This window comes from Etheostoma cragini, chromosome 1 (assembly GCF_013103735.1).
Source record: "Etheostoma cragini isolate CJK2018 chromosome 1, CSU_Ecrag_1.0, whole genome shotgun sequence".
In the NCBI taxonomy this organism is placed as follows: domain Eukaryota; kingdom Metazoa; phylum Chordata; class Actinopteri; order Perciformes; family Percidae; genus Etheostoma; species Etheostoma cragini.
In genome coordinates this window covers 31,868,039-31,888,220 of record NC_048407.1, presented here as the reverse complement: position 1 = coordinate 31,888,220, position 20,182 = coordinate 31,868,039, and the positions used below count along the sequence as shown (strand labels likewise).

At 39.2% G+C, this 20,182-nt stretch overlaps 1 protein-coding gene and 1 long non-coding RNA gene across 3 annotated transcripts; both read left to right on the top strand.

Annotated features, from left to right (window-relative positions):
- The first annotated feature begins 172 nt into the window (after positions 1-172).
- On the top strand, positions 173-19,178 carry LOC117942099. The gene is made up of 3 exons (XR_004656071.1): positions 173-257; positions 11,142-11,148; positions 19,165-19,178. It is a non-coding gene; the product is annotated as an uncharacterized LOC117942099 (long non-coding RNA).
- On the top strand, positions 4,504-13,854 carry cartl (cocaine- and amphetamine-regulated transcript-like). Of its 2 annotated transcripts, XR_004656013.1 has the most exons (4): positions 4,504-4,927; positions 6,888-6,950; positions 8,206-8,412; positions 13,836-13,854. XR_004656013.1 is itself a non-coding variant. In XM_034867215.1 (3 exons), exons 1-3 carry the CDS (start codon positions 4,784-4,786, stop codon positions 8,311-8,313), a joined length of 315 nt encoding a protein of 104 aa, XP_034723106.1. In that variant the 5' UTR covers positions 4,504-4,783; the 3' UTR covers positions 8,314-8,587. The 2 variants fall into 2 exon arrangements, 1 of the variants encoding a protein (XP_034723106.1); XM_034867215.1 differs by lacking the exon at positions 13,836-13,854 and having other exon boundaries at positions 8,206-8,587.
- Positions 19,179-20,182: the final 1,004 nt, after the last annotated feature.

The following is a 20,182-nucleotide window of genomic DNA, read 5'->3' as shown; positions in this document are numbered from 1 at the left end:
AAAAATCCTTACATTTTGGGGCGTTTTCACACCTGTATGTTTGTTTGCTTTGGTTGGTGAGTTAGTTTGAAAGCATGGATCGATTGGCCTTTGGTAGGTTTGGTTTGGTTTGGTTTGGATTCACACCTGGGAAAATCCAAGCGTGCCAAATTGCCTAATTACCTACAAATCAGGCAAAAACGTCCAGCCCTCTTATTGGTCGGATGTGTCTAGGGGTGGGAGCAAGAAAGTAAACAGGAAGAAGGTCCCGCGTTCTGGTCATAGACTGTATATGTTTTAACGGTCAATGGTTCTTGTCTAGTTGTCAAACCCTAGACTGTATGTTAATGATATTAATAGGAGCAGTCTATGGGTCAAACTAGCTCATTTTATTATTATCAGACAATGTTTCGCACTACATCTCCTTTGGTCACCGAGACTTCGCTCTGCTCTCCCGGCGTCTGTCTGCAGTTTTTGCGGCTGCTTGTTAGACTGGAGATACGAGTGATGGACGGCGAGCGTGTGATAGACTGCTAAGTTACCTGACTACAGGGGACATTAGCTCAGACTGCTAAGTTACCTGACTACAGGAGACATTAGCTCAGACTGCTAAGTTACCTGACTACAGGAGACATTAGCTCAGACTGCTAAGTTACCTGACTACACATTAGCTCAGACTGCTAAGCTACCTGACTACAGGAGACATTAGCTCAGACTGCTAAGTTACCTGACTACAGGAGACATTAGCTCAGACTGCTAAGTTACCTGACTACAGGAGACATTAGCTCAGACTGCTAAGTTACCTGACTACAGGGGACATTAGCTCAGACTGCTAAGTTACCTGACTACAGGAGACATTAGCTCAGACTGCTAAGTTACCTGAATACAGGGGACATTAGCTCAGACCACTAAGCTACCTGACTACAGGAGACATTAGCTCAGACCACTAAGCTACCTGACTACAGGAGACATTAGCTCAGACTGCTAAGCTACCTGACTACAGTAGACAATAGCTCAGACTGCTAAGCTACCTGACTACAGTAGACATTAGCTCAGAGTGCTAAGCCTCCTGACTACAGACATTAGCTCAGAGTGCTAAGTTACCTGACTACAGGAGACATTAGCTCAGACTGCTAAGATACCTGACTACAGGAGACATTAGCTCAGACCACTAAGCTACCTGACTACAGGAGACATTAGCTCAGACCACTAAGCTACCTGACTACAGTAGACATTAGCTCAGACTGCTAAGTTACCTGACTACAGGAGACATTAACTCAGACCGCTAAGCTACCTGACTACAGGAGACATTAACTCAGAGTGCTAAGCTACCTGACTACAGGATACATTAGCTCAGACTGCTAAGTTACCTGACTACAGACATTAGCTCAGAGTGCTAAGCTACCTGACTACAGGAGACATTAGCTCAGACTGTGTACTTATATATGCAACCCAAACAGAAAATGCATGGTTTACTCTCAAACTCAAGGAGTAAAATGTTACAATTTACCCCACATCCAGGTTAGTACCATGCCCTGGGGTGAAATGTAACATCTTGATAGTAAGATTATGACCAAAACTTGATATTGAAACTTTAATTCAACTTTTTACTTTTTAACATAACGTGTGTTTAGGCAGGTTGTAAAACTTTCTTACCAAGACTCTTGTGAAATGTAACCCAGACTGGTGTCACCATGAACTAGCTTAGTTTACAGCTAACAGCTAACACATTAGCACTAACGTGCATGAAAGATATCCACGTAGACACACAATAAACAAGATTTAAGTCTGTTGAGTTAAACTACAAAGCTAGCATTGCTTTCCCCAAAATAAATTAGGTTAAAAAAATACTTTTCTACCTTAAAATTAGTTTTTTGTTTCTTTCTAAAGTGTGCCGTGTTTATCACAGGAGGCTGATGTGTAATAAGGGTTTAACAGATTATAGAGTGAATCAGTTAACTTGTTCCAGATTGTATATTGGACATGTTTGGCCCACAACTGACCCGTGTTACGACTAATCCCCTTATCATCAGGAAAATCCAAAGCTACTATTGAACTCTGTTGTCTTTCTGCACCTGCTATTCCCACACAAACTCACAAAATTGACACATTTCAAGCACGTTCACCTGTTCTGATTAAGTTCTAAGAAATAAGCACCAATAATGATCAAAAAATCAATTTTGTCACATTTTGTAATTGAATTTCCTTGTTTTCTCACAAAAAACAAAAGTGATCATATGCTTAGGAATGTGATCTCAGAGGGGTAAATGGCAATTAGGAAGCATAAATGATATCATAGGTAATTGAACTAAAGTAAACATCTGTATTTCTTTACATAAATTGTAATGGCTGTATTGATTTAAAAGCCTACAAACGTGATGAGTCCACCAGACCCGGGAACACTGGCTGTGTAACAAAAACATGAACACCACACAAGGGTTAAATTATAAAAAAACATTTTAGACACCAAACAACTAATTGATTAATTGAGAAAATAATCAACAGATCAGTCAGCAATGAAAGAAACCAGTAGTTGCATGGCCATTAAAAAGTGAAAGTGAAAAACTAAATTAAAAACTAAAACAAGTCAAACATTTGTGCTTTTCTGTCTTTGACGTGTGAAATGTCAGGGTTAGTATGATGCTCTTTAGTTAATTATCTTTAGAGACAGTCAAATGTTTGAAAAGAGAGGCACACTGCTCTCCTCACACACGCACACAAACACACACACATACACACACACACACACACACAAAACACACACACACACACACACACACACTCTCACACACACACACACACACACACATACACACACACACACACACACACACACACCAGAGCTGTAATGTGAATCAATATGTTAACGTATAAAAGAGATAGGTGTTGTTGTCTTTCTTCTTAACAGGGACATGTCTCTGTCCTGTGGGACCAACTACAGCCTCATCAGCATCTTTATTACAGCTCCTCCTGGACGGAGAAAAGAAGGAATTTAGAAAGACAATGGTTCTCATTAGTGCTGGTTACATAATCAGCAGCCTGTACCGGGAGACATGCACTTTCTTCTGTCATGATAATTTCACTTTATGATACCAATATCCAATGCCATATGGAGGAAAACATAAAAACAGTACAATACATGTACATATTGGCTATAAAAAAAAGGAACAAATAGTTGACGTCGCATCAGTGACCTCATCCACTGGTTGGTGGTCGTTTTGAAGCCTTGAGGTTGGGATCACAAAAACAAGAAATTACTCGGGATTGTCAATCTACTAATTCCACAAGGGAAATTTCATATCCATAAAGCAAAATTTGCTAGATCGCGACCAGCTTTTACTCACTTTAGAAGAGAATTTCAAAAAGTTTGTGAGTCTATCCAAATCATTAATAGTAAGACAACTATCTATATAGCTGATCTACTGAAGATTTTAAGGAATTATAATTATGTAACCCTATCCCATTTCACCTTGTCTGTCTTGTATTATGTTTTTTGATGTTTTTGGTAATCCACCTTTCTAACTTATTTATTTGTATCTATTTTTAAATTTATATAAAAATCCTTGGTTTTGTTTTGTTTTTCCTTCTCAAGCTTCTCTATATTCACTGTATGGAAAGGATTTTCTATTTATTTATCTTTTTTTTTTTTATATATATATATTCTGATGCCGACTGTTCAATGAATGTTTACCATGTTGTGTAAAATTCAAAGATGATAATAAAAAATTAAATTAAAAAATTAAAAAAAGAAGCCTTGAGGTTGTAAAAAAGAAAAGAAAAGAAGAATAAGAAAATGAAAAAAAAGGCTCCCAAGAGGTTGGAGCTATGGGCGTGGCCATGTGTTTTTTTGGGCTCATTTTGCAACAGGTCGAGATGAATTTTGAGGAGAGGGCAGATCTGTGTGTTGTTTAAGGTTGCTAAGCAACACGCTAAAGGGGAAAGCCCTTCTTTATCTGCGGTTAAACACGGACCTCCGGGCTGCTGCCGCCATTTATCTGCACGTAGCCTACAGTATGGCAGAAGAGAAAAACATCAACTCTCCATGAAGTTACCAGCTAACATGGTGCCTATAGCTTGGTTGCTTGACTTCTTTTTGGAGCCGGGGGAGTCGCCCCCTGCTGGAAATCAGATAGAAAATAAGAATATATCAATGCAGGTTCAAGGCACTTTGCATTTCACTTTAACGCCAGGAAGCTCTACTATTTTTTGCAGTCTGTTTTTAAATAACGACGTGGCGAGTTTCCACCGGCTCTACTCATATAACATCACATTTAATTTAAACTACATTTCTAGCGGTAATAGTCCATTCTGACAGGTATGTCCTACTCACAGAATGAGCTATACCTTCTTCAAACTACATTTATACAGCAGGTAGTCCATTCTGAGTCCAACGTGACAGAATGAGCTACCTTACCTTAGTTACCCTTCTGAAAAAGGGTAACTAATCATGTGTTACTCTTTCTTTGTAAAGTGTTACCTGCATTTATAGAACGTGATCGAGTCCATTCTCATAGATAATTTCTGCCTGACACAATGAGCCACCCTACTTTAAAGAAACTGCATGTTGGTGGGTTCCTCTCCCCGTGACATCCGTGCCCACAGCCACCGATATGTCCCCCGCAGTGGCCTCTCGGGCGGGGCTATACGAGTCAATATAAGAGAGGACTGGGTCCGGTGGGTAGAATCTACGGTGGACCTGCTGCGACCCCTCTGCTCCTCCTAGTCCTGATCTGCTGCTTCCTGCCGGGACCTCCGCCCTCCTTGCTCCTCCTCCAGCACCAGCACCAGCACTCGGACCAGCACCATGGATAGCTCCGGGATCGGGATGCTCCGCGGACTGCTGGTTGTCGGCCTGCTGTCCGTCATCTGTCACGGCCAGGCGTCCCAGGAAGTCTCCACAGAGGACTTTGGAGTGGACAAACCCGAACCTGACGCAGACAGAGACCTGGTCAGTATCTGAAGAGGCTCCACACAGATGTTAGTTTATGGAGGAATGGCAGCAGGACTCAAAATAAAAAAATAAAATTAACTTTCGTCAAATAAATGGTGCATGGTGAATGTTCAAATTTCACCCGCCACTCCATAGATTAGTGAGTAGGTAAGCACCGTTTTTTGTCTCAGGTCAAATTTGACCCCTTTAAAAAATGTCTACATCTGAAATATGGGTTTCTTTTTAAGCAAATTACTACAAAAAAATGGATTGGATTCCATACAACGCTCTTTGCAAATACAATTGTTCACTTTCATTCCTCACTAAACTCATCCGTACGTTCCTCTGATCTTAACTATTAGTCAAAATAATTCATAATTTCGTCTTTTTTTAACATCAAATATTGGTGTATTATTCTATATAAATGAGGGTAACTGACCATGAATTCCAAAAAGTAGTGTAAAGCTAGTGGTAGTGCGGTGGCGTTTGTGAAAACGTTAAAAAAAATTCTGGAAAGGGACAAAAATGTCAAATATTTGTCCCTTTTTGACCTGGGAGGACAACACAAGGGTTAAACACAGTTCAAGATGAAAACATTGCTGTACAAAGAATTGCCAAACGTGCTGATGAAAACATTGAAACAGGAAACAAGACACACACAAAAGCATCAACAAGAAATATATAATTATAGACATGACAAAATGAGCGATTAGTGTTAAAGGTCAGAGAGTAAAATGTGTCTTTAGCCTAGATTAAAATGCAGAAACTAAAATAATCATGGGTCAAAAGATGAAAATCCCTGATGGTGGTCCAGTGGTCACGTCTCTTAAACATTTTAGAATAAATAACCAGTTTAGGATGGTAATTTGATCCAAATAACAATACTATTCAAATTACTCTAGTTATCCCATGGGGCCAATTTAAAAGCAGGAGGAGTAGTTCTGACAGAGAAGTACGTTGATATAATTTTAAAACTCAGAATTTGTAGCTACATCACAACAAGTGTTGGGGTTGGACTGTATGTGTGGAGGCCTAAAGGCTTCAAATCCTCATTTTCTTTTATTTAGCTTTTGTAGAATTAACAAATGTATTATTTCTTCAAGCTCAGTTTAAAAGGAAACAGGTAGAAGCTTGCAGAAAACATTTCAAATCGTGTTGTGTTATGTTACTTAGTTATTTCAAGAGATGCACAACAAACTTTGCTTTGTCCGGTCTTAACAACAATGATGCATGGGGACATTTTCTGAACATATTCATAATTGCTGACTCAATCAAGAGAGATGTTGTTGCAGATATGCACGTTTATTTGCACATTTACATAATAGGAAGTTTACAGAGTCTTTGGAGATTAGAGTCCATTGTAATACAATCGTTGTGAAGGGGAGGGGGGGGGGGGTTGTACTCTGAAATGACAACTGAGAGTAGCAGAGAGGAGAACAGATTCAAAGCAGGGATGACCTGCTGTGATTGGCTCTCAAAATCCATGGCGTCTTCTGATTGGTTGACAGAAAATTGAACACCTCAAACAGCTGAGGAATTAGGAGAGGAAAGAGATTAGTTTAGAAGTCTTCCTGAAGGAATTTACGCCGAGCTTCATTTACATGATTGTTAAAGTGGCGTCAGAGTTAATTCATTCCCTTCACTTTCAACTCCTCCTAAACTCTGCCATCCCTTCATGCTGTGCAGCTAATCCCTATTCAAACCCCACAGAACATTATTTGAACTTCTAGTGGAGAACTTTCCAAATACAACAAATAGACATGTATCAGGCTGAATTCTGGGGAAATGTGTGTAAAATGATGCACAAGGCATCTCAGATATGTGCGTATGATTGAATGCAGCTCTGAAAAGCACACCATCTTGAGTTTAAAAGAGTTGTCTGAGTTGAATGAATTACAGATAAGGAATATATGTGATACTGTCTTTGACACGTTCTCCTTTTCTTTGTTGTTTCTGTGATCCGATCTCTGCTGAGCAGGTCGAAGCGCTGGAGGCTGTGCTGGGCAGGATGCATAATGTGAAAAGAGGAAGCATCCCTCTGGTAACTTCATTCACTATATTTAAGCACACTGCACCTTTACATTATTCCTTGTAATTAAAACCACGGTGTATGATATAGTGATTTGTTTAAGTCCTTCCTATATGCTCTGTACATCACGCCACTGCTGTTTAATTAAACCAGTTAGCAAAAGATACCTGCCAGTAATTAAAAGATAACCAGAAAATGCCAACAAGTCTTTTACTTGGTGCAATTCCAGACTAATTAAGATCGCTGCCCAGCTGACAGAGTGGGACTGGACAAAGCTACAAAAACCTTCTCAATCCTCTTGAAATTAGACAGAACCAGCTAATGAACAGGATTTAATTATTTGACTGGAAAAAGCGGGACTGATTACCATCTCACCTTCATTATCTGGTGTCAAATAAATCAGAAGAAGGAACAGAAAGTGGAAACAACTAATCAAAGCAGATTCATTAATGACTAATAAAAGGCCTGTGTGGCTGGGTGATATGGGGATAATCAGTTATCACAGTATTCTTGACCAAATACATTGATTTTGATATTCTAAAGATATTGTAGGGTCAGTAAAAATATCTTCACAATTAGATTTTTGATAAATAATCATCATTACCATGTATACACCGACATAGTGGGTAAAGGCCAATAATGGAACAGCTGTTAAGTTCAGGAGAAGACAACGCTAGATATCAGATTGGCTTAGATATTGTAATATTTAATATTACTGCCTAAGCCAAAATTTCAGACGATACTAGTCTCATATATTGATATTGATATCATTTTTATATATTGCCCAGCTCCAGGCCTGTGCTAGTATTTGCTACATACATGAAATAAAACCTCTGACGGACAAAAGACGCACCCGCAAGTCCATCAAAAAGTGATGTTACTACATTTTATTTTAAGACATATATTTACTATTATTCATTTAATATGCTACTTTTATGAACCCAAGCCTCTAAACCGATGAGTTTAGGTTGGTTTATGTAAGAGATTTAAGAAATTTCAAAACTAAATCATCTATACTTTTCAGCTATATGGCCAAATTAGTTTGGAGTTTAGAGTTTGTTTTGAACATTTAGATATGAAACACACGGGCATCCGGTCTTATACAATTATCCTTGAAATGTGAATTTAAAATGAAAATTTTAAAACTCCCTTAGGCCTCAGAGGGCCTTAGTGCCAGACGTCATTGTAACTTTTGAGGACTTTAACAGCCGTGTTGCATGGTGTGGGACTGCTGTGAGTACCGTGTCTCTCTCCCTCCTCCCGGCAGTGCGGGATGGGTGACCGGTGTGCCATGAAGTACGGGCCTCGCATCGGGAAGCTCTGCGACTGCGGCAGAGGAGCCAACTGCAACTCCTACCTGCTCAAATGCCTCTGAAAGCACTGAGGGCTTTTTCTTTTTTTTGCAAACACAGCATCACTTCTACAGGAACAAACTTCCTTCCACAACCTCAGTTGGCTTCCAAAAAGTGGCACAGTAACTGACTCTCTGAATCTCAACATCAGGCTCTAGTATCACTTCTACCCGTTATGCATCGTGTTGTTTTGACTGCTGTTACCTGAGGATGAGCATGCATTTGGAATTGCTAAAAGTCCTGAATATTTACTGTGGCATGTGATTGTTTCATGTTCAATAAACACATTTATCAACATGCCTTCTTGTTATTTTATTTAGTCAAATTTTACTCAATGTTAGGTAGGATTTCTTGCTCCATGTTGCCGTCATTTGTGTTAGATCACAGGGATTAAACAAGTTTAATACTTTGGGATTTTGCATCTGTCTAAAACCGTTGTATTACAGGAGATAAAAAAACAAAAGCATATTCTTAAAACATTATTTTTTAGCTATTTACCTCAGACAAAGTCAGCTAATATCCCTTTGTCGCTGTTTAAATATGTGTTAAACCCATAGACAGACCAATGACTGTAGCATATGTGGACAGGGCAGGTGTGACGTTACCCATTGGTTTGTGGAGATCTGCTTTCCGTGGTTGAGTTTGCCGTTACGGGCGCAGCCATCCTGGTCGCGGATGTGACGATTTTAGATGAGACGGAGGAGCCCTCATGCTCTACGTTACGTTACACACTTTCACATCATAGCCACGCCCTAAAACACCCTAATCAAGGATAAAAGCAAGGATTTAAAAACCAATGAGACCGTAATTCAGAAAATGAACATCATTCTGTGTTGCAGAAGGCAAGGCAAGGCAGCTTTATTTGTAGAGCACATTTCAGCAACAGGGCTATTCAGAGTGCTTTACACAAAATCAGTTAAAAAACAGTTAAAAAAATAAAAACCGATGAAACTCATGAACAGTTAAAATTAAAAACATTAAGACACATAAATCACAAGAATAAAAGTTACAGTGCAGCATAAGCATTTGAAGAAAAGGCAACATCAAAAAGAAAGGTCTTCAGCCTTGATTTAAAAGAACTGAGAGTAGCAGCGCATCCGCAGACTTCAAACTAGCGATTGAGGCCATAAACTCATCATGAAAATGTTTGCCAAGGTAATAAATCAAGTGAGAAGTGAATCACTCTCTTATGGAGGGGGAAAGAGAAAGAAGAAAAAAATATTTTAAAAAACAAAACATGTAGCCTACTGGGGACAAACACTAAACTCGAGATCTCAAGTTTGAAAATCCAACAATCAATAAGGATAACCTTAGTAGCTAGCGAGTTCGAGAGCTACTGAGGTTAGCCTGCAGTAACTGACAACAGTCAACGACAATGTTCGTAATAACGCGTTGGTATTTATTAATTAGTATAATCATTAAAATAAACAATGGATGTATTTAGCTAGAGTTTGAAACTCGAGATCTTGAGTTTAGTGTTTGTCCCTAGTAGGCTACATATTATTTTTTTTTACACACAGTATATTTTAGTCTTTGTTTTTTATCTTTTCCTCCGTGTGACTTCCGGGGCTCCATACTTTCTTACAGACTTCTACAGACAACGACCTCCTTTTGCAACCACATGTCGCCCCTGCTGGAATTCAGATAGAATGCAGGTTTAAAACAAGTCCACATTTTCAGCACTTGCTTGTCCATTTCTATACAGTCTATGAGACAGACGTAAAGGGGGACCGATAGTACTGACAGTATTGATTTATAAAAGCTGTCACTCATTCAGGTGAAGAAACTACATCAATAAGCAGCTTTGGGCCTAGAAACACAAGATTCAAGATTCAACGAAAGATTCAACAAAACTCCATATTTCATTCTTTGTTTTCTCTTTATCTCAGGAGCTTGTTGTTTGTTCCAGTAGTTCCATCTTTTTTTAGCAATTCAAGCAGTAAAATCACATGAAAACAAAATGGCAAATTTAGGCATCCTTTGAGGAAAAAGGGTCTAAAGAAATGTTTTAAATATTTTGAAAAGAACAATTAATTGACTTTAATTGGATCATTGAATGAAAGCTTTGTTTTAGCGTCTGGGTAATGGAAATGACTTGGTTCCTGTAAAGGGAAACTACGTCAGTTTGGTCTCGTTTGAAGCTGCATTCATTGATTTTGGCCAACTCCACACCAGTCTGACAGACTTACAGCGGCACATTTACCCATCCAGCCGTTACGGAACAACATGATGATTCACTGTGGGTTTGCACCTGATAAATCCTAAGTCCAATGTTCTCTCTCTTTTAACACTGTTTTGGTCTCTACCACATCCTGAGGGAAATATCTAGGCTGAGAAATATATAGGCCGAGGCCTTGGCAGTAGCCGGGGTTTGAATCCAACCTCCTTCCCTTTGCTGCGTGTCATCCCCTTTCCTGTCCATCCACTGTCACTATTGAATAAAGGGAAAAGCCCCCCCCCCCCAAAAAAATCTTTAAACGCTTCACTATATTCACCAGCTAGTCTGCTGTTTGCTGTGTATTATCAGAGCTTGTTTGCTGTAAACAGCGTGTTGTGTTAAATGTGTGTCAAGTGTGTTACGTAGTGACTGTTCTGGTTATAAATAGCCCTCTTAGTCGCCTACATCAGTGATTCTCATTTGTTTCTATTGTTTATATGCTCGGCCATTTTGCGATTGTTCCTTCATTAATGTTTTTTCACATATTGTAATTTGGGTATTGTTTTTATTGATCATATTATTTATTTGTACTGTCATTTCTTAGATTGTTTTACTTTCTTGTGCTGCTATCAGGGCATCATTGGAAATGAGAGCTTTCTCTCAATGGTTCTACCCTGAACAAATAAAGGTTAGAACTAATGTTAGACCGTGGGAATTGATCTTTTTTAAAGGCAAAACACACAAACACACCAAACACTCAGCATAAGAGCTCAGCGTGGACATTGCTGAAGCCACGATGTTGCATGAAAATGTGTTGCACTTATGAAAAACCACACTTGGGCGCCTGGCTAGCTCTGATGCTAGAATGTACAGGGGCTCAGTCTTCTTCACAGCAGCCACAGATTCAGATCCCACCGGCCGCCATTTGCTGCATGTCATTCCCCCTTTCTCCACATTCAAGACTCTCCTTTTGGAAATAAAGGTCTGAAAATGCCAAAGAAACAATCTTTTAAAAAAAGAAAACCATGCTTGAAATATTAAAGAAACTCTTTTAGAAACTGACCTTTGTTAATGTTTTCTTTGAGAGCCTGTGGTGCCCACTGCTGCACACATTGACTCACAGCTTGTTCATTCACAGTGTTTTCACTGTACGTCACCACAATCGGAGACAAATTAAAGCCAAGCATCCAGCTGTGACAAAAGCCACGCGCGTTCCAAATAATTACAGAACGCAGAGCCGATCCTGGAGCCAGCAGATACGTGCTTTCCATTTGTCCCGGAAGTCTTAATCCGCAGAGCCATAAAAGACACATTTAAAGGTCCTTTGGCTCGTATTGGCTTTGGGGGACAAGCTAGGAGACAAACTGCAGTGTGATGCTTCCCTCGTTCAATGCCTGAAGCAATTAAGCCTGTAATAAAAACAAGTCAATAGAGAATGAAGAATGTCTTCATTGTCCAATTCTGCTTGGCTCGAGCTTTTTCTGTTCCTGCCTGTGGAAAAGAAGGCAGTGAGGTGTTATATTGAATTTAATTAAAGATATAAAATCTTCCTGTTACTTAAATAACACAGCCAGTGGTGGTGATCAAAGATGTGCATCTGGGAAAGACAAGAAAATGTGACCTAAATAGATAGGTAATACTTAATCACTAAAAAATCTAATAAAAACACGATTTAATAGAATTAAAAGTATTAATGTAGTTTTTTACTCAACATTGTTCAACAGTCCCGCCCACAGCGGGTTCCAGAAGGAAAAGCACAATTTCTCCATTGGCAATTGGAGTGTAAGCCATAAAATCATGAACGTTGATGGTAGATTAAAAAATGTATATGCTCATATCAACGCCAAAAGTTCCTGCGCCCCCAACCTTGTTTTGAGACAAATTCATTTTATTTGCAATCCCAAAGCGACGTCTCTGATTGGTAGAACTCTTGTCACTGTGTGGTAACACCTTGCGAATGTCCGTTAAAATCTTTGCAATCTGCAATGGAAAATGGAGGACCCGGCACCGCGGCCAAGTTGAGGTAAGCCGAGCCGAGCCGAGCCGAGCCGAGTCGAGCTGGTACTAGCACTGGGTAAGCCCCATATCTTAGCGTGTCAGCCCTTCGATGCATATTGTGGCGCCATTAGTTATTCCCTCCATGGGGCGTGGCTTTCACAGTATGAAGGATGCTTTGCGCTCTGTCTCTGAAACTTTTTTTAGACTCATGCTGGACAGTTTGAATCTTTGAATCGGAGATAATGTTATTTTTTTATTCCATTCCTTTGTTGCCAAAATCTGGCGCCTACATAACATTTTCATATCCACACCTCCTCAGATTGGTTTGATTTTCAAACTTGTAGTATTGACGTCACATTGAGGCAATTTATCACAACACAGTTCCCTCTGGACACACTTAAGGCTTTAAACAACATTTTTGTTACACATGTAGTACTTTACACCATCTAGAACCCTCTTAAAGACAACTTCAAACCTAACAATAACATACATTGTTTGTGACACCTTCAATTTTATTAAAGTAAGACAAAGGAAAACTGTGAAAACAAGGGACATTTATCAATGCTGTTGAAAAAACTCTGACAGTATTGAATGTATAAATGGTGCTTTTTGTTGCTCATGAATTCAACTTTGAAGATGAAGAATGTGTTTTCTACGTATTTTCACTATAGTGTGCGGACTATAAGTCATGTTTTGGTTAGAATTTCTTAACAAATCTTTTCCCATGATGAAATTCTCTGTTACAAACGTCATTATACAGTCAGTGGTGGAAGACGTATTCAGATCCTTTTGCTAAAGTAAAAGAATGAATACCACACTGTAAAAAACACTCCTTTAAAATGTAAAAGTCCTGCATTGAAAATATCACTTGAGTAAAAGTATGTAATGTAATATCATCAGGAACAAGTTTTAAAAGTAGTTGATGCATGTGCAATTGTGTTTAATTATCCAATTATTTGAGCTGGATTTTTAGGCTGTTATATTGTTGGGTAGTTTAATTTACAATAAAACATAGTATTTTATAAACCACATGTGTTTTGTGTTCAAATCTGAACTGAAAGTAAATTAACTAGTAACTAAAGCTGTCAGATGAATGTAGTGGAGTAAAAAGTACAATGTTTCTCTCTGAAATGTAGCAGAATAGAAGTAGAAAGTGGCATGAAAAGAGTACAAGCACCTCAAATTTGTACTTAAGTACAGTACTTGATTAAATGTACATTCCACCACCGTATACAGTCATATGTAATGTAATTGACGGTCTAACCTTCGCTGTATTTCTTTCTCATTTCTCATTCTGATTCCAAATATTTGAGTTTTAATGATTCAGAGGGATATCGTTTTATGTGGCTTTTGTTCATTGGAATTTTCCTTTGACACTGTTCCAGACAGATAATAATAATAATATAATAATACATTTTATTTAACAGCGCCTTTCTAACACTCAAGGACGCTTTACAGACAATAAAAGACAGGGAACAGAAAAATGTAAGTAGTAAAACAAAACAAATAAAACAAATAAAACAAAAAACAAAACAACAAAACAGGAACAGTGTATTTACAGATAAGCGAGCTGGAACAGATGGGTTTTGAGTCTAGTTTTGAACAGGGGGAGAGAGTCGATATTGCGGAGGTCGGGTGGGAGTGAGTTCCAGAGCTGGGGAGCAGAGCGGCTGAAGGCTCTGTTCCCCACGGTGATGAGTCGAGCTGGGGGGACAGTGAGGTGGAGGGAGGAGGAAGATCTGAGGGAGCGGGAGGGGACGGCGATGTGAAGGAGTTCTGATAGATATGGAGGAGCAAGGTTATGGATGGCTTTGAAAGTATGGAGAAGGATTTTAAATTGTATTCTGAATTGAACTGGAAGCCAGTGGATAGTTGTGTTTCCCAAGAGACATGGAGATTTGTTTGAGCATTACCACTGAAGACCTTCAATTACTCCAATTGGACAAACAGACATAGACAATAAGAGAGAGTTGTTAAGACATCCCCAGAGGTAACGTTTGAAATGTCAGCTGTTAACCTTTAACCCTCTGATGAAATGGAGCAGTGTGACATATGACGCTCCCTGCTGCTGCCCTGCAGTCTTATTGCTTTACCTCACACGCAGTATTGATTAGAGATACAGTAGATCCTCAAATCAGCTGCACAGTCATTTTAACAGGGGTGTGTGAAACTCAATTTCCACACTGGAAAATGAGAATCCCATGTAGTGCATTTATAGTTTGACATGTTTTAATTAAAAATATATTCTGACTGAAAAAAATAGGCAGAAATCAAAGAAAACAATCCTTCGGATGCCATTTTGAAAAGTAGGCTACCACACAGCTGACTCACAGAAAACTCTTTCACAGCCTGAATATGAAAACTCTGCTTCTGTGGGAATACCTGAGTCTCAAAGTGGACAAATCTGCCAAATTCTGCTGCGATTGTTGAATACAGTTTAAAAAAACAGTTTTCCATCTTTTTGGTTTGGCACGCAACTAGGCGGGCCGACATTTATTGTGAACCTAAAATGATATGCGGGTTAGATAAAAATGGGCAAAATATATTTAAATGTTTATCAGGCCGTGTTAGTCTTAAAGAACAAGAGTGGTGTTGTTTGATGTGCCGTCCCTTTTGATGGGAAGCGGTCGATAAGCTGTTCGTTAGCAAACAGCTGTGTGTTTACACAGAGGCACGGAGCAACAATTCCTTAAGGGTCTCGTTTGTGTCCACCTGATGAATGTAGGTCCAATACGTTGGGAAATTGAAACATCATTTAAGTTGAGGCTTTACCTCTGCCAACTCCGGAGGAAAATATCTGTGTCTTCAGCTGCTAAATGCTCCACCATGTTTATCAGCTCATCTCTTACGTCATCGGCCTGCTGTATGCTGCTGGTGAAGTGTATAGTCAGAGCTTTTAGTGAAAACAGCTGGAAAACAACGTTGATGAGATGGAACCAAACAGTAGAGTTGCAAGATGCTAAAAAAAACCTTTATCTCACTGTGAGTGAACCCTCTCACATTATCTGCAGTCATTTGATACGTTGGTAACTGCTATTAGGCTGGCTATGGCTCAGTGGTAGAGCGGTCGCCTGCCAATTGGAAGGTTGGTGGTTCAATCCCTGGCCCTGTGGTCCCATGTCGAAGTGTCCTTGGGCAAGACACTGAACCCCAAATTGCCCCCAATGCTGCACCATTGGAGTGTAAATATGTGTGAGTGTGTATCTGATGAGCAGCCTTGGCCACAGTGTGTTAATGGTGAATGGTTCTTTTATGAGTAGTTGTAAAGACTAGAAAAGCACCATATAAATACATTTACTGTATATGGGCAGCTTTAGGTCAGCTTGCAGTTAGTCTTGCTTTGCCAGACCATGTGGCATGTGGAGCCAAGGAGGGTCTGGCTGGTCCACACAGCATTCTGGGATGGGAGAGAAATCTGCTCTGGTACTTTTGCATTTCTTTGAACCAATCACATTTGTCATGGCACGGCAGTAAGCTCTGGATTGAGCCGCTGTAAAATAGTTATTCGAGAGAAAACTCCGATTGGACAGATAGTCTAGCTAGCTGTCTGGATTTACCCTGCAGAGATCTGAGGACCAGGTAACCATAGTCCTCATAAATCCACCGGAGGATAGAACGCCAACACAAAGAAAGCAGAAAAAAAATGTATTTGCAGTTGGAGGTACAAAAAACAACAACACGTCAACACAATAAACATTAAACATCTTAGCAGCACACAACCAATAGATTGATTAAGAACAATTTTGTCACTTAAAAATGACATCAATATAATCTCTTTAAATTGTCTGGAAACGTGATTTCTAAAAGTGTCAATGAGAAGGCCCAAGCTGTGCATTCAAGAGTTCTGAAAGTTAACGGCTAAAATTGCACAAGGAACAAAAGAAACTTGATTGAACATGTCCGTCTATTAGCCATATTTCTTCTGCTCTTATAACACTGCAATATATTTCTTAAATTTAACAGTTACATTTTATGTAATCTAAGATGATGAGGGGGAAAACAGTCCTTTATAAGGATAAAAATGAAGGTTGTAGAAAAGCAGTTTTCATTTGTATGGTTTCAGCTGATTTGAATGTACTGTGTATTTTCTTTTGGCTCATCAGCCACGTGTCTTAATGTATCGATGACACAGAGCAATGTCTGACCAGTTTCTTTTTTTGTAGAATCCCATAAACTGTTTAATGATATCCAATGCATGGAATGATAATATTACATTGAACTACAAGTTACCACACATTGTGATAAAGTGCTCCATTTGTCAGTTAGGGATGCACCAGCGCACATAACTAATTATTTGACTTAACACATCAAAACACTAAGAGAGACACAACACGGGTCTATTTCCCCCCAATGAAAGGAATGGTTCAATAATATGGACCCTCTTACTGGGGTGAATGGTACAGAATGAATCACACAGACAGATAGTACTTTTATACTGAAAATGTTTTTCCCCCATTGCTCATCAGATCCCATCTCAATGTTATAGCAGATATTTTATTTAAAAAACTAGAACATACCAACCTTTAAATACAGCATAACACATCAGGAACTCTGCCTTTCTTCAGATGAATAGAATCTGTGGTGTAGTCTAATGTATTTTAGCGGGTACACTGTGCAATATAAATACATGGACCAGAATGGACATATTAAAGTAGGGCGTCCGGGTGTCTTCCCCCAGGGAAATTTTGAGCGTCAAAGACTTAATTTACTGCATTCTGATACACTTTACACTGGTGGAAATACCTTTATTTAGCATGTGCAAAGGAAAACACCGATTCAAAATATATCAAAAATACGATGGAAAGTACCACTGAATAGAATAATCTGTTCATGAAAGAGGTCCAACTCTGAGCCTAAAATGTGTAAAATGTTTACTTCCTGTGTTTGTAAGTTGTAAGTCAAATTAATACTCCAGACGTTGGAAAAAACTCAGTGATTCCATTCAGATTCTAGGAGCTATACAGCTTATGAAAAGGATCCATCATGCATATCTTTGGGCAAAACGTGTAATTGGGTTATGTATTCTCAAAACGAATGGTTCCAGTGTTAAGCTTACACAATGGCATGAATGAAAATCCATTAGATTGAAATGTAATTCAAACATAACTCAAGGCAACCATCATTTTTGCGTCCTAACGAATACAATTTGGCTATGTGTTTTAATGGATGGATGCACACTGCATCTGAGCTGTGAACAAGAAGGAAGATGCAATTATTCCTCTACGTTTCCGAGTGCACTTCTCAGATTGGAAATAATTTTTATTGGGATGCCAATAACCTGCAGGCACAGGAAAACACAATCTGTGTCGGCCACCGGCAGCGCTGTGTGAGCTTGATGGTAATGAGATTCCTCTAGACTAGATTACTTACTACCTACAGAACACAAATTAAGAGACAGATATGGCTGTCTGGACTCAGTGCAAAGGGATAGTAAAGTCCAACGTTACTCTTTAAAGGGTAAGTTTACCCAATGTACAAAAGAAAAGTATTGTATTCCTACTAAGACACTAGCAGTATCCAATCACGCTGACATTTTGTGTTATGATGCTCACAGTTTTGAAAGATAAACATTTAAAAAGCATCCTGTCTTTCCAGGACACGACTTAATGACAATCCAACCAGTTGATCTTGAGATGTTTTAGTCTGGACCTTAGTGGTGGACTATCCAACAGACAGACTGACATTGCCATCCCTAAAATCATGCCACTAGTGTGCCTAAAACTACTTGACTCATTTGGTGACTTCACTCTAGCATCTGGTTCATATTGGTAGGTGTGTTAAAGAAATGTGTGCATCAAGATGACTAGAAACATTAAAGAGATTCAGCCATGGCCTTCATGTGTGTGCTGGCCAGATTAAGACAAGAGGCGGTGGGACGGCCGTCTCATGGAGCCCCACGAGCAAGCGGCTGTCTGGGGGGAGCCCAGGCGGCCAGTCTCCAATCATAGTTTTGGGTTCCTGTCTGACTCTGATGTCAGTCAGATCCAAGGAGGTAAGCCAGCTCCCTCTAAGCATACACTTTTATGCTACCTAGCACTCACCTGCCGTTTGCATCCCATCGACTGCCATTCAATTGTGATGTTGCTTTGACAGCAAATGACTTTACATCTGAAGCGTTTAAAGACTGTATTTTTTTGTTTCTAAAGAAACACAACAATGTATAAAAGGCTCTTGTATCTCATGTAAAGGCTCCGTAGTACATATAACACATATGGAATTTGTAATGGTGGACAAGTCTCAATACAATAGAGAACTTCTTTTCCAGCCTGCAACTGGAACAGCCTGACCTTTTTAAGGCCATTGTCTCTGCCCCGAGGACAGTCAGTGCATGGCACAAATGTTCTCTATTTTGCCCATATGACAAAATATTTTTAGATATCTTAAGGCAATGTCTGCTGACAGGGAAACTACACAGTGGTAGTATCACCATTTTCAAGGCACACTTATTTAGGCTCATGATCGTCAGAATCTTTCTGTATGAATTCATCCCTATGTGCCTGTTTTTGTAAAAATGATTGCACATCAGTCTTATGTTCTCAACATAAAAGACTGATGTAACACACATGATAAACTGCATGGCTTCTCCTCCACACATCTTTTTGTCCTACAAATATTCAAATATCATTTTTTCTGTCACTTCCCTTTTCTGTTCTTTTCACTCGTCCGATCGTTTGCCGAGCTTTGCTCCACTGTTGCCTGTGATGAACATTTGATGTAGGCACATTTCTTGCAATACTACAATGTGGCTATTTTAAAATAAGGTGCCACATTTTGGTGATAAGGATCAGATTTTAGAACTTTGTGCGGTAAGAAGCCACTGATTCAGCCCATGGCCTTCTCTTGCAATGCAAGTTTTCTTAACTCAGCCAGACACAGTAGAAACCAAACTAGATGTAAATAAACTGCGCAAAGTGTGATGTGGAACAAGAAGTCCTCTTATTCTACCAATTTATGCTGTCACCGTGGTTGCCACCAGAAGATGGTGCTGATTCTTCATAAATAGCAACTGAAACCTGTGTTTAGTGGTGGGTCTGGGCCTGCTGGTTTCCTCTCGATCTTATCTATGGATGAAAGTAACGCAGCACAGAAAACCAGCAGGATTCTGGACAACAACCACCATGCGCCAGGAGGTTTTTCACTTCAGTGCAACACTTCAGCAGGTGTTTTCACTAATTAGTTCCTCTTGTGAAATCACACAATGTAGTGTTGAAATAAAACATGCAGCGAGTTAGCAGTTAGTGGCACATGGTACTTAGAGTCTTAGTCTAAGTCTTAGGTAAAGACTTCTCATTAGAAGATCAGAAAAAATTGCCTCTGTAATTAGTGCAAATATTAGTAAAAGGAAGAAGAAGAAGAAAAACCAATGACACACAGTGGGAGAAGGTATGAACCAGCTAACTCCTTTGGTCTGTATAGTTCATTTTACATCACATAACTCTGGGTCTTTTTATATCTTTAAGTGGAGTATTGTTAGGAAAACATTGTTTAGCATCTCATTTCTTGTCAACTTTGTTTTAATTGTCTCACTGGCTAGTATAACAATGTACTAATCAACATTCACACAAATGTAAATGTGCACAAGTTATCTTAAAGGGTGTACGATACATGTAAACTACATGAGAATATCCAGATAGCAGATGATAGATGCAGTATAAGTACATTACTGTTGAAATAAATATTAGTGTTGACATTGTTTGTTGTTAGTTAGCCATTTGTTAAAATTACACTGAAAGTAA

Excerpts from the sequence above, each read along its gene's own strand:
- cartl (XM_034867215.1), top strand. The coding sequence starts at position 4,784 with ATGGATAGCTCCGGGATCGGGATGCTCCGCGGACTGCTGGTTGTCGGC. Across the intron at positions 4,928-6,887 it reads CTGACGCAGACAGAGACCTG|GTCGAAGCGCTGGAGGCTGT; the intron begins GTCAGTATCTGA and ends TCTGCTGAGCAG. Across the intron at positions 6,951-8,205 it reads AAAGAGGAAGCATCCCTCTG|TGCGGGATGGGTGACCGGTG; the intron begins GTAACTTCATTC and ends TCCTCCCGGCAG.